The sequence below is a fragment of the Vipera ursinii genome (genome assembly GCF_947247035.1).
Source record: "Vipera ursinii genome assembly, chromosome: 2".
Lineage (NCBI taxonomy): Eukaryota > Metazoa > Chordata > Lepidosauria > Squamata > Viperidae > Vipera > Vipera ursinii.
The window spans coordinates 56,672,056-56,687,170 of record NC_139513.1 but is presented as its reverse complement, the minus strand read 5'-3'; the positions used below and the strand labels follow the sequence as shown (position 1 = coordinate 56,687,170).

Sequence of the window (15,115 nt, the reverse complement as noted above, 5' to 3'; positions counted from 1 at the left end):
GGTTTCAGGCGGCAAATGAATTGATTAATATGTGGCAATTTACATACACCAAGACACAAATAACTGCATCTTTATAATTTGGAAATATGTTTAATGTGTATGTTTACACCATCAGAAAAGATAGTTACATTGTTAGTATATTATATGTAATATCTCCTAGTGTTACTTCTGCTCATAATATCTGAAACTTCTGAGGCTGAGTCACATCTCATCTCTTTAGCTCATGAAAAGATAATAGTGAATAGTGACATTTACAAAATAACATTTATTTATTTATGCATATATGCATATCATCCCATCAAACAATTCCAGGTGGCTTACAAGAAAATATTCAACATAAAAACCAAAACATAGAGGCATCATAAATCTGTACAATAAATACTAGGTTACAGTATTTCTGATCTTTCAGCCCACAGATCTCCTGAGTAAACTACTATCAGTCCACAATCCCTTCTAAAACTTATTTGGAAAATCACTGTTTTTATTATTTTTTAAGAAGATAATGAGGAAAAAGCCAACATCTGAGAAAAAGTAATTCCAGAGTGAAGAGGATAGAATCAAGAAACTCTACTTTTGGATTCTTGCCCCTTCAACATTTTCTGGGAAAGAATCTGCAGCATCTCTCTTGGCTTGCAAATTCAATTTGAAGCAAGCAGCCCCAAAGATGTAGACCAGGAGTCCCCAACCCCCAGGCCACAGACCAATACTGGCCCGCAGCCTGTTAGGAACTGGGAAACACAGATGGAGATGAGCAGCGGGCAAGCGAATGAAACTGAAACCATCCCCCTCCCTTGGGTCCATGGAAAAATTGTCTTCTATGACAGAGGTCCTCAACCTTTTGGGCACCAGGGACCGGTTCCGTGAGGAGAGGTTTTTCTGTGGACTGAAGAGTGCATGGTTTTGTGTGCTGCCTGCATCCTGCAGATGGGGCTTTGTTTGTTTGTGCGGACCGGTTGCTGGCATGCCGCAGCCCGGTATGGTCCACGGCCCGGGGGTTGGGGACCCATTCTATGAAACAGTTCTCTGATGCCAAAAAGATTGGGGAATGCCGATGTAGAATACCCAAGTCACAAAGAGCATTACAGCTGAAAAACAGCATCTTAAATTGGGGCTAGAAAACCCACTGATACCCAATGCAGTTCATGCAAGTTGAATGTTATTCTGCTATAGCAGACTTTACTGGTTTGTTGGTCAGCAACTGCATCCTCCATCAGTTGTAGTTTCAAACTAACTTTAAGGCAGCCAGATATGCAACAAATTGAAGTAATCCAAATGAGAGGTGATAAAAGTTTGAGCTATCCTTGCTCAGATTCTGGTTCAGGAAGGTTTCAACTATACCAAAGCTGTGAAAAATTTTTCTTGGCCATAACTTCTGTTTCCTATTTCAGCAGAAGCTGCAAATTCAGGAGGACCCCAAAACCACTTATCTGCCCAACGTAACATATATGTCCTGACATATATCTGCTTATAGAGCAGAACATCTGATCATTATCAATTGCTTCCAGAGGATTACTCCCTTCCTCCTTTCTTCCTCTGGCTAATGCATCAGTAATACATAATAGATTTAAATTTTGTTTTGTGCTGGCTATTTATTTTACAAGAGTCACAAACAAAAATAAATGAAGGTTGCAAATAAAACAAACAGGATAGCAAAATAAAGGGCATTTGTCTCCCCAACTCTCAATTTCCCCATTCCTAGGAATGTTTTGAAAATGTATTTTCTCTATATAGTATCTTTTAATGGTTTTAGTCAAACCTTCAAATGATCCTGGCTACAGCCATCTTCGGCTCATTTTCAGTTGCCACAGCAATGGGAAAAGGGAGATGTGTTCTCTTAGTTTAGTCATAACAAATACTTTCTTGTGGGAACCAAGGTCAAGCTATCTAGGTTTTGGAAGGCTGGAGTTTCCGTTAGAAAGCCCACCAAAGTAGATAACTGGGGATTGTGATTTATGATATATTATAAGGGTGGGAAATTCAACTTGTTATTTTGTAGCCTTGTGGGGAGGGAGACTTCAGTCTTGGTTTCACCTTTGACTGTGCCGATACTATGTAGCATTAAAAGTATTCTTTGAGGAATGCAATTGCCTCAGAGTTATTATTTTCTTCTGGTCTCATCTATCGGAACCATAACAGGTTTTATATTAACATAAAACACAAACTCAATTTTATGAACGATAAACCAAAAGTTGAATTACAAAATGCTATATTTGAAAGATATTCAGAAACTTCACATAAAAAAACCCCCAAACTAAAAGAAGCTTTTGTAAGGAAAAAAAACCCAAGTATAATGAGTGAACTTACTTGCCATAGGATCTGCTCCAGGAGACAGCACAAAGATTAAAGGGATTGAAGAATTTGAATCTAAGTAACTTTTTGTTAGATCAAAAGGAGGGGGCTCAACAAATTTCTTTCCAAGTTTATCAGTCACAAAGGTTGTTATAGCCGGTGTAATCTGTTTTCAAATTAAATGGTGAGCATAGTATAGGATTTGCTGTAAATTATACAGTTTTTATTTCAAGGCAGTTTAACTGGTAAATATTTAATAATTGAAATATGTAATAATTCAAACAAATCTAAACACTGTGGCAAATTGTTGCAATGATCCAAAAGCTTATATGTTGGCAGGTTTGTTTTTTCTACATATTTTTAAACTGTTAGTTTTATAAGCAGTAATACTATTTCCTTTCTTTCTTATTTTAAAATGAAATGTGATTTGAACAATCTTGAATTAAAAAGTTAAATAACTAAAACCAGAAGATTTTCTTTCAATATATAGTGCATGTAATGTTGGAAGGAAACAGGTGTGCTAGTACATTTGCTTAATGCTTCAATTTTTAGAAAGAAAATGTGTAGTTGATTTCACATTTGCTTATCTGTGATGCATGACAATCTAACATTTTTGTAATTAACTTTTATCACTGGGTATAATAAAGAAGTTCAGTTTCTCTTTGAATTCAACTTGAAAATGATTCTTTGACTTCTTTGACACTTTGCAAATTAATGGGATCCCTTTTTGGTCAGCTATCAGTATCAAAACTAAACCTGATTTTGAATAGTCTTTAACAACATTGAAGCAATTCAATTGTGAAGAAATTCTGCTAAAACCTTGGTGGAGCAGTGGGCTAATGCCTCCTTAAGTAACACCAGCTGCCTGCAATTAGTGCAGGTTCGCATCCCACCAGGCTCAAGGTTGACTCAGCCTTCTATCCTTACGAGGTAGGTAAAATGAGGACCCAGATTGTTGGGGGCAATAAGCTGACTTTGTAATAATGCCGCTGGGGGGGGCCGCGAAAGCCCTAATAAGCAGGCATATACATAGAATGAAGGCTATTGCTAAGCACATTGATTTGTGCTTTAGATTGTAAGCCGCCCTGAGTCTTCGGAGAAGGGCAGGATATAAATGGGATTAAAAATAAAAGAAAAAGATGGCTTCTTGGTAGCTTAGTCAGCTAAAGCATTTTCTTATTCAGTGCATTTGTTGAAATGCTATTGGCACTTCTGAGATTTTACATTGGCTAGAGGATTATTTTTTGCATTTTGTATTTGTATTGTTAGCTGTTTTGAATGCTTACATTTAAAAAATGCAAGATAGACATACTGTAAATAAATGGAATTATATTTAGGAACTCAAATGACAGCTACTTAATTAACTGCCAATAGAAATTATGTTACATAAATCATCTTTACCTTGTCAGGTCTCAAGCATCGGAGAACAATCATTTTCTTTATTTCATTTAAGTCCGTATTCCACGGTTTGGGTAAAGGAACAGTCTGTGGTTCTTTACTGTCATAAATACTACGCCATTCATTGGGTTGTGAAGTCACATGATTCCTACAACAATAAAATAAACTTGAAAGATTTAGATTGCAATTTTATATAAGAATAAAAACTCTTCTAGATGTTCTTCTAGAGTAAGAGTGGTGAGGCCCAGTTCGTTTGGCAAGTAATGGTATATCTTCTAAGTTTATTTTGAGAATAGTATAATTTAAAATCTCTTTGCCACCATGCTTCCAAAATGATTGGGTTCTTCCATTAGTACTTTATTTTCTTATTGGGTTTTTTCCTGGTAGAGTAGTGTCATTGGCATTGGAGAGGGGTTATTATATTCTGTTTTTCAATTTCTGCTGAGTGGACCAATTATTTATAAAAACTGTTATTTAAAACTGTTATTTAATAATAACATTCTGTATCATATGTAAGTTAGTTATATTTCAGGAGCTCCTAAAATGGATTTGAAGCCTTCATGTTAAAGAGGAATGTACTAAAGTCCTTGTTTAAGCAAACATAGTCTTGTCCTTAAGGTAGATGTTGATTGGGATAGCCATAATCCTGTAAGCGTAGCTGCACGTATTCCCCTGCAACTGTCTTATGCAAACTGTCTTCTGATAAGAATGTGCAGGATGTAACCATATAAGGAACAATGTATAACAATGTATAACTAGGAATTAGAGGTGTATAAATATGTCTGTTCATGAGCCCTTCGGGGTTCAGACCTTTTGCTTTGTTTAAGCCTTCTGAACCTGCGCAATAAACCTTTCCTTTCCTGAAGAGCTTGTGTGAGTCTCTTCTTTCTACAACAATATAGCATGCAAGGCCACAGATTGCCCACCTTTTTTGTGAAGAAATACCACATTGCTGCATTGGGAGGATGGAAGTAAAGAGTAAACTGTACACTGTCTAGAAAAGAAGAGGCAGAAAGCTTTGAGAAATTGGAGAGAGGAAGATGAGAGAATTAAAAAGTAAAAAGGGATATAATAGATGAAAGAGAAGTCCTCAAGTGGTTTCTGGCAAAACTGACATTTTGTGAAGGCCTCAAATCCATTTTACATTTTTTTCAGCAAAGACAGTGAATAACAATTGTTTTATTGAAATCTCAGAGTCGAATCTGGGTGAGATACAAAGCAAAGCTACACTCTTTGCATGTTGATTTGCACAAAACATACCATAACTTCTACATTAAAAAATGCTTATCCCTCCCCCAAAAACAATTATAAAAGAGTTGCTATTGTACCGTAATCCTTTAAAAGCAGACATATCACTTGCACGACATATTTCGTCCCAACTTTTATCTTGTAACCAAGATGGATCAGGGTTCTTGAATTTGCTCTTGAGACCAACCCCTCCAGTTAATAAAAACATAAACTCCTGATATTCAATTTCTTTCCTAGCCCTGTTTTAAAAAACAACAACCAAGCACAATTTAAGAAACACACTATTATTTTAGCTTAAAATGCAACTGAGACTTTAAAACAAACTTTTTGTATATATCTATGTATATATTAACTAGAAATTACTGAGTATCCAGAATTCACTACCCATAATTGTTTAAATTTCACTATAGGTAGTCCTCAACTTACAACCATTCATTTATGACCAATCAAAATTACAACAGCACTGAAAAAAATGACTTATGACTGTTTTTCACACTTATAACTGTTGCAGCATCTATTCCCATGGTCACATGATCAAAATTCGGATGCTTGGCAGCTGGTTCATATTTATGAAGGTCACAGTGTCCCAAGGTCATGTGATCACCTTTTGTCAACTTCTGACAAGCAAAGTCAATTGGGTAGCCAGATTTATTTAACAACTGTGTTACTAATTTAACAACTCCAGTGATTCACTTAATAACTGTGGCAAGAAAGGTTGTAAAATGGGGTAAATTCACTTAACAATGTTTCGCTTAGCAACAGAAATTTTGGGCTCAATTGTGATTGTAAGTTGAGGACTACTTGTATCATTAATTTCCAGGTGGCTTCAATGACTGTCAAAGTGTTAAAGACGGGATAACTGAAAAGAGTATAAATCCTTCCTTTCCCACCAGTTAATTAGAACTGAAGAAGCTTCTTGGAGGAGAAGCAAAAGGTCTTCAAGAAGTCCTACAGAAGGTAGAAGAAAGTAGAACAGTAAATATTTGGATAAATGATATATTTCATAAAATAATTAATGGGACTGAATTACTAAACCCCATCTCAATTGAATCCCAATTCAATTTGTTCTGTTATGCAGAGGCATTTTAACACCTTCTTTGCATCTGTGATTTGCAAGTAACAAACATGCTACTACTAGAAATACAATGTTTCCTAATATTTAAGATGCTATGAGATAAATAATCAACATTCTCTTTATATTAAAAAATTCTAGAGCCTCTTACATCAGAAGATTACAGCAGAGTAAAAATGAAAACAGCAACTTATCCTTCTCAAACAGGGAGCGACAAACATTGCAATACAAGTTGTATGTGAAATGGTCATTTAGATATCGTAGCCTTTTTTCCAAAATTTTAGACTTGTTGCTATTAAAAATAGAAAAACATATTTAGAAAGTGCATACCCAATAAATAAAAGATACATATTCATATATTGATTTAAATGGAACATATTGCAATATTGACAATATGTGCACCTGAGTAGGCTTATGTAATTACAAAATAAAAGAAAAACAAAAAAAGAGGGAGAAAAAATTCTTGAGTTCTTAAGAACTTCTGGGGCTATATTTATCTACAACTTGAAATGGTTTTTAATTAATTTTTTATACTGCCCATTTCCCCTGTGCTGGACCAGCACATCCCCTATAAAGCAAATCTGGTGGTTTACAGATTATAAATGTTTGCATACAAAGAGAAAAACTACCATTTTCAGAAAAAAATGTACTTAAAACTATAAATAGGTTTAAAACAGGTATATTCTGAAAAATTAAATACTCGAACGCAATTACTGCTTACCTGTCATGAATAGAGTTGATATAAAGGTTTACAAACCAACTGAGAGAATATTGGTACATTGGGTCTATATTAGCCAGATCAGCAATACTAAAAAACAATACAGACGAATGCTTTGCAATGGGTCTGTAGCCTTCTCGAGACTGTGCTATTTTAATTTCAGTTTTTTCTGCAATCTAAAGAAAATACATTTCATAGTTATTGACATAAAACCTAAGCATCGAACAAAGCCTTTTCTTACCAGTGTTTCTTGCATTATACCATCACAATCACCAGCGCCCTATTTATTAGCTGGAGGCAAGTCCTATAATTAGATTTGTGTGTTTGTATAAAACATGAATACCCACAAAGAGTGAGAAGTCAGAGAAAGCTGAAATCTTTCCAGTATATTACACACGTTTTAGACTACGGTATTTTATGCTAGCATATTTGTAAATCTGATTACATCAGTATCTTTTGAAGCTTAAGGTTAAAAGCCAAAGAGATAGTTCAAAGATAAAAAGCAGTTCAACCAAAGAGGAAAACTATTTAAACAGAGGTGGACAACCACTTAGATATTCTTTTCAGAAAAGCATTGTTTTTCAGAAAAGCAGCTTCCCTGACTCCTAAAAACACTTCCTTTTAGTAGGTGCTTGTAATTGGGAAAGCATAGCAGTGACAGTAGATTCAAAACAAAATGTTTTTTCATCCTTCCATCTTTTCTTTCCTTCCATTATCCAAGTTAATAATGTGACAGCACATTGCAAATTTTTGGAATGACAATTCCAATACAATTTTCCACAAACACCCTATTAGTTGAAATGTTCATATTAGCAGTAAGGATAGAGTCCAGTTCAATAAGTAGGGATAGAGAAGAGACATGTTGGAGGAAAACTTTTGATGCATATTAAAATTCTGAGGTTTTTAAAGGCTGACTTTTCTTGTGTGTTGAGCTTTATAAGTCCCTTATGCTTGATTCCAAGCATTGATGTTTTTCCCCCCTTACATATCTGATTCTTAAAGACTGCCTGGACTAGTCACTGCATTTTTCTTGGCAAGATTTTTCAGAAGTGGTTTGGCTAAGGTTAAGAGACCCTGACTGGAGTCACGCAGTTGAGCCCACGGCAGAACTAGAATTCATGATCCCACAGTTTTTAGCCTGGTGCCTTAACCACTACACCAAACTGGATCTCCATGGGAAAAATTACCAGCATATATAATTTCAAATAATAATCAGTGTGCCACAAAATACTTCCCTAATTATTGCAGATGGAGTGATAACTGAAATACCCTAAACAAGGGACCCAGTGACCCAATGTGAGAGCAAAAATAACAAAAGAAAAGACAGCACTCTCCTCATCACACACATTTATTTTCTGTATACACAAATTATTCTGTTGCTCACCTCCATATCTCCTATGCACGTGTGAGAGTGAGCACACATGCGCACACAGACACTAACACACAGACAGACACACACAGTTTGGCCAACAAGAAAAAGAAAACAGGCTTGAAAGTTTGCTTCTGTTGTCATCATTTCTTTGACCCTTCCCACTTTCTTCCCACCAGAGCAGTGTTCCTGGCTACTATACAGACTTATTGTCCGCCATAAGATAGCAAGAGGCTAATTATCATATCTGAACTATAGAAAGTCTTGGGAATATTTACTGATCATCTGATTTTGCAGCCCATATATTATAACCCTATGGGAAAGGACAGAGAAATAGAGCAGATTAAGATAAACAAAATATAAATTGGCCAGCTGGTGCAAGTGATATGGCTGGTGCCATAATTTTAGATGACTGGCTAGCTTAATCGCACACAGAATGCTACTGTTATTACAGCATTGCTGTGCACCTCTAGGGGTATGTTTGGCTTTGGGATCAACACATTAACAATTATTTATAGCTATTATGGCTTCCAGTTGCCCTCCGGGTGAGATTCAAGGTGCTGGTGATGACCTATAAAGCCCTAAATGGCTTGGGTCCGGATTATTTGAGGGAACACCTGCTGCCAGCATCAACTCCCCATTGTCCTGTGCGTTCCTGCAGGGAGGGCCTTCTTAGGGTACCGCCGGTGAAGGACTGCCGGCGGGTGACTCCCAGAGAGAGGGCCTTCTCTGTGGGTGCGCCTGCCCTTTGGAACCAACTTCCTTTGGAACTTAGGACTGCCCCCGACCTCCGTTTGTTCCGCCAGAACCTTAAAACTTGGCTCTTTGAGGTGTCTGGCCTAGACTGAGGGGTTTTTAATTGGGTTTTAAAGTTTTAATTTTTGGGCTTAAATTTAATTACTTGTTTTAAATTTATTTTAACTTTTGTATTGTATGGTTTTAATTGCCCTGTAAACCGCCCTGAGTCCTACGGGAATAGGGCGGTATAGAAGTCAAAATAAATAAATAAATAAATATTGTGAAATCTGAAGTTGCTTACCTGCTGCTTCTTTGTAATTTCATTAGACATTAATTTTGCCGAGTCCAAGATAGTAATTGCACTTTCATCTTCTAAAATATTACCTTCAGAAGACTGCAGTGTTTCTAAAATTTTATTTTCTATATCTTTTAGTTGTTTCTTATTGGCAGCTGACTGAAGGATAAGAGCATTTCGTTCTTCCTCTAATTCTGGCCTAAAATGACAAATACCCTTTTTTGTTAGTGGGTTGTTTTGTTTTTCAGATTCTTTTGTGTTTTTTTATGTCAGGTTTGTTGGCCACAATTATGTTTAAATATTTTTTTAAAAAAATTATACAATGTAAAATATTCTCTTTTGATCTTCATTATTGGATTAAATGATTCTGTAAAATTATTAGTAGACTCGTGCATGTACTTTCATATGTCATTTAGTTCAATCAAGCTATCAAAGTTAGGGCAGGCTCCATACTGGCATACAGGCAATTGCAAGGGACATATTATCACAGCTTCAATACATTGCAGTCTGCTGCTTCCAATCACCTTAGTATTCCAAATACAGAACATTGACAAAGATTTCTTCTACTACCTCATACTTATTATTGTACAAGAAGAATGCACACTTCAGCTTATGTTAATACCCACTTCCCTTATTTTTTTAATTAAAAAAATTAAATTTGGTCTCTCTGAAAAGTCTGTACCTATTAATTACCCATGCATGTGCATATGTTCATGTATATACTTATATGTATGCATGCATGTTCAACAATTCTTTCCTGAATTAGAATGAAATGGAATTTTATTTATGAATTAAATTTCCTGAGGAAAGCTCAAACACTTACCTTTCCTTGGCAACAACAATGCCTAAAAGTTGATCTTCTAGTCCTTCTGGAGTAATCATGAAATTTAGCAAAGAAACCTTTGTTGCTAATTCAGGTAAGTAATGTGGATTCCTTAATTTGGTGGTAATATAAAATTTGAAATCAAAAGAATATTCAATTACTGTTTCACCAAGTCGAATGCAATCCATGCCCCCTAGTGTTAAAGAAAAAAGTATTTGTTTTCTACAGCAACAGCCTTTAACTGGCAGCATGTTTAGCAGTTTAATAATGTAAAATAAATTACACATATGATAGTTAAAGAGACTATAACTATTCAGATATCACGTTCAATGATAGTTTGGGATACCCTTGGATTCATGTAACACTGGTTCCATTTCTCTCCTGCACAACTAGTCTTAAAATAGCATTTTAAAATAAAAAAAGAAAATAAAAGAATAGAATTGAAGTCCCAAGGTTGCTAATAGAGACATCCATGAAGACCCCAAATGTAGATAGATCTGTGCTTGCTCAAGTCAGCAAAATGTTACAAACTGAAAGTTAATAAGAAATTCATGTTGTGTTTTTTTTTTCTTGTCCCCTTTGATTTTATTTCTTAGGCCTGAAAATCCCAAACTTGGTCCTAGCACATCACAGTGCATTGTGTGGAAACTGCTAGAAGCCCTGTGAATCAGGAAAATTTGGGAACATCTACATTAGGTTTATTATTTGCAACACTTACTCTTGCATTTTCGTCAAGTAAGTCATCACCTGCTTCTGTGATAATCTTGTACCTCATTGTTAGCTATCATCATATGCCTAACACTCATGACACTCCCTCTTCCATTCAATTAATCCCTGGCACATCTTTGTCACCACCATCCAAATAAAATAAACCTTTGTACTTATTTAGATTTGTCTTGCTAACACTATTGGTCCCTTCCTGGATTTAATTGCCTTCTATTCATACCATGGGAATATCTGCATTGAAGATATTGCAACACATTGCAACACATGCAATCCCCATGTGTTCAAATTTCAGAGGGTAAATGTTGGGGACCATTAAAGCTAGGAATTAGAGTTATCAGAGATATCTGTTAATGTTATTTTAACTCCAATTTCTTTCTTTTTTATTCACACATTATTAAAACTCACTTTACTGCCTTTTGAATAATGTTGAAGCCTAGTATAGAAACCCAATAGTTTCATCTCTTTAGCTAGCATGCATACAATTTCTCTGAAAGTTTATGCCTACATACAGGAGAGAAAAAGCATCCTGAACTATTCTGATTGAAATGACTCTGCTCTTCTGCCTCTTTGGAAGCAACAGATTATATATTTACTAATCTATGCTTAGCCCATAATTTCATATCTTTTTAGCACAGACTTTTCTGTAACCTGATAGAAAAACTAAACAAATTGAACAAACAATAAAAGCTGAATGGAAGAGAAGAGTTCTATAGAAGCCCAAATAAATGGACCTATCAAAGTCCTACTTATAATGGACATTCTATCGTCCTTACAAGGAAACAGATTATCTGCTTTTATTTTCCAACTCCCTTTGCCTGAATGTTGGAAAGCAAAAACAGACAAGAAATTATTAATCAATTTTTTTACATGCAACATGGCTCTTACTAAATAACAGCAGATTAAGGTTCTTGGATTTAAATCTGCAATGCATGCAAATTTGGTTATAAAATAAAAATAACAGTACTAAAAAAACTGCATTACCTTCATCTGTTACTAGGCAGCAATATTTGAGGAATAAAAAGAAACACATGAAACAGTGTAATGGACTATTTAAAAACAGTAAACATTTCCTTTGAATTTTAATAGCTTTTATTATTTCTAGTACCTTGTTTAAAAGTTTGCCTAAGTAGCAAAGGTTCCAAGGAAGGATCTATCTCTTCTCCGACATTTTCAAGCAGAAGAGGAGTTCCAAACTGAATGCAGTTTTCTAGAGTTCTCATGTAGTCTGAGTCAGTAAATTTTATGACACTCAGTCTGTTCTCTTTCTCAGAATGTTTTATCCATTTATTTGCTTGACCTTGGGGATCAATCATTAATGGCCTACAAAATAGCGCAAAATATTAATGATTTTAATGATTTCAGTTTAAAAGCTCAAAAATTGTTTTAGTACTATTTTTTTTAAAAAAAGTTTAATAATAAACATTTGTCCTAGGAGATGAGTTTGAAAATTGATAGAAAGGTGCCAACAACCATCAATGAATTTCACAAAATAATGTATACTGATATCACTGAATCAATAATCAAGGATTATACTTTATTTATTTATTTATTAGTTTTTATAAACCGCCCTTCTCCCGAGGGACTCGGGGCGGTGTACAGAGGAAGGAAGGTATACAGACCGAACAATAAAATAATAAGAAACACTAATGAACACAAACTGGGACCCCAATTAACGCTATCATGCCAGGCCAGCCTGCTGGAACAGGAAAGTTTTTAAGTCGCGACGGAAGGTACGGAGGTCAGGGGCCATCCGGATTTCGGTAGGTAAGGTGTTCCAGAGGGCTGGCGCACCCACTGAGAATGCCCTCCCCCTGGGGGCCACCAGCCGACATTCCTTGAGCGGTGGCACCCTGAGGAGGCCCTCTCTGTGGGAGCGCACAGGACGGTGGGGTGCTGACATCGGCAGAAGGTGCTCCCGTAGGTAGTCCAGACCCATGCCATGTAGGGCTTTGAATGTCATTGTTAGCACCTTGAACTTCACACGGAAGGCAACCGGAAGCCAGTGCAGCGCACGGAGGAGAGGTGTGATATGGGAGTATCGGGAGGCTCCCAAGAGTGTCCGTGCCGCCGCACTTTGCACTTTAGCTGTTATATATACTTAAATAATATTAAATAGTATAGTATGATTTCATTATAGTTAAAAAATGTACTCAGTACTGCAAATTTATTACCTCAGTCAGCTATTGTTTTGGATAGGTAAATATGCCTTCAAGTCAGTCTTGACTCCTGGCAACTGCTTGAATGAGTCTCTGTAATTCAGAGTGAATGACTGATCCAAAGTTACCAAGTGGCTTCATGCCTAAGAGAAGACTAGAACTAGTCTCCTGATTTCCAGCTAGTGACTTAACCACAACACCAAACTAGCTCTCATTTATCTTTTTATAGCAAAGAAAAAAAAATCAGACCGTTCCCTATCCTGAAGTACTACTTAAAATTTTATATAGATAAGTATGTATTTGCATCTAACTATCTATATATCTTTACCTTCCTCAATTGCCTTAAGGACAATTTGGTGGGCATAAAATAATTAAGATGCAACAATACATATAGAAAACAGAAAAAAACATAACCAGAGCTTTAAAACTATCAATATGAATGCTTCAATAACCTAATTTTTAAATAATGCTAGTTACTTACCAACGTCTAGAATTGTCAACAATCACACCATTATCTATGGAAAACTGATCTGTTGGAAGACCTGCAATATTCCAGGCTCTAATTTTTATTGCATCACCAAGGGTCTTGCTTAGAGAGAAGCTTTCAGAACAAGGAATATTTTTTACCTGTAGGCACAGACGAAGTTTGCATTGATATTCATTATTATTAAACATGTGTACATATAGTATTAACATAGGTCATGTTGAATTTAATCTCATTTTTAAGAGTCAAGAGAAATTACATAGGAAAGGTTAATAGGCAATACCAGGAAAAGTTCCTATACTTAAAGCAAGATTTAGAAAAGCATTTCACTTTTAGACTCTTCTATACTATTTTAAATACAGATTTAACCAGTGGTGGGATTCAGCCAGTTCACACCACTTCAGCAGAACTGGTAGCTAATTTTTTTTTGCCCAGGCCCAGAATGGACTTCCAGAGCCGGCATTCACAGAGAGAACCGGTTGTTCACATATCTGAATCCCACCACTGGATTTAACTATTGTTGCCATTATGATGTATAGTATTAAAAATCATAATGCATGTTAAAATTATTTCCATCATGCTAATAACAAGATATATATGATCTATTTTGACAGAGTTATTGTTAGAAGAAGTCTATGTGTATTCTAGAAATAGAGCAGTAGACTAATACTACCTGACAGAGTTTGCTCCACTCTTTAGTACATTCTTGTCGAAATCCAGCAGTAAAAGCACCAAGGTAAGCTATCACTCCTGCTGATACCAGAACATCTCCTGTCAAATTATCGTAAGTATTCTGAAGATCATCTGCAGCATGAGACCATCTAAGGGAGAAAAGATAAGCAGATTAACCAAAGTGACATATTGGATAGTTTACTAGGGTTTATTTTTATTTCCTGTTATATCAGAGTTGTTAAAAATAATTATGTGTCTGAGAAAGAGCTATCAGGAAAAGGACATGTTGGAGACTTCTGGTTTTGCACGGTAGTGACCGGTCGCGGGCTTGCAGATTCTCTGCACCCTTACGGATAATTTCGCCCTGCCAGGGGACCCTAAATGGGTCTAAGTCGCCCCAGAGAGGTGATGAAGAAAGAAGGTTGCTCCAGCGATTCTAGAACGGCGGCAGCCATTCTGTTTGACTTGGGGAAAGCCTTCTAACCTGACAGGACAAAGGCTGGCTGTATTGCATCAACCAGCCCAAGCTATTAGCAACCAAAGTCCAAAAGCACTAACCAGCACAACAGTGTGCTTGAAACTGGGTGAGGAATTCGATCTTCTTTTGCTATTTTACATTTAATTTCCTGGAAAAGATCCCCAAGAAGTAAAATACCTCCGAAAGGGAAGGAGGGGGATTTCTGCCCTACCCTTATACTAAAGGAACTGGCGAATTAATCTTTTTATGGAGGATCAAAATATATGGAAGTGAAATAAATATAAAACCTGAAACTTAAAACTTAAATCTGAATAAATCTAAAATTGTTTGAATGGTTAAGATTCTCATTTTAAAGATAATTGTTCATTTTGGAAATTGAAAAACAAATAGTTGCTGACACCTAGTGGCAGATGAAGACTATGACAGCTGTGACTTTAATATAAGACTTGGCAAAATCTGGAAAAAGCTAATCTGTGTCTGTGACCTTCAAAGCTTTAACAACAAAGAACAGCTGTGACAAAAAAAGACAATAATCTGGGCTGTAGACAAAGAGAATTATAAATTTCAGAAAAAAATCTTTTTTGAACTATTTAGATTACAAATATCTATCTAATTGGGATTCTAAAGCTATTTGCAGAGAAAAAAAAGG

The 15,115-nt window shown here is 35.9% G+C and overlaps 1 protein-coding gene across 1 annotated transcript in view; it reads right to left on the bottom strand.

Moving 5' to 3' along the window:
• DNAH12 (dynein axonemal heavy chain 12) overlaps positions 1–15,115 on the bottom strand; it is a gene marked incomplete at its 5' end in the record, with an annotated part of 113,007 nt that overhangs the window by 15,013 nt on the left and 82,879 nt on the right. Inside the window, 10 exons of the mRNA XM_083356625.1 lie at positions 2,305–2,455; positions 3,691–3,835; positions 5,016–5,174; positions 6,159–6,299; positions 6,729–6,901; positions 9,134–9,326; positions 9,951–10,143; positions 11,782–11,996; positions 13,314–13,459; positions 13,990–14,137. Coding sequence (XP_083212751.1) covers positions 2,305–2,455; positions 3,691–3,835; positions 5,016–5,174; positions 6,159–6,299; positions 6,729–6,901; positions 9,134–9,326; positions 9,951–10,143; positions 11,782–11,996; positions 13,314–13,459; positions 13,990–14,137 — 1,664 coding nt within the window. The remainder of the gene's footprint in view (positions 1–2,304; positions 2,456–3,690; positions 3,836–5,015; positions 5,175–6,158; positions 6,300–6,728; positions 6,902–9,133; positions 9,327–9,950; positions 10,144–11,781; positions 11,997–13,313; positions 13,460–13,989; positions 14,138–15,115) is intronic.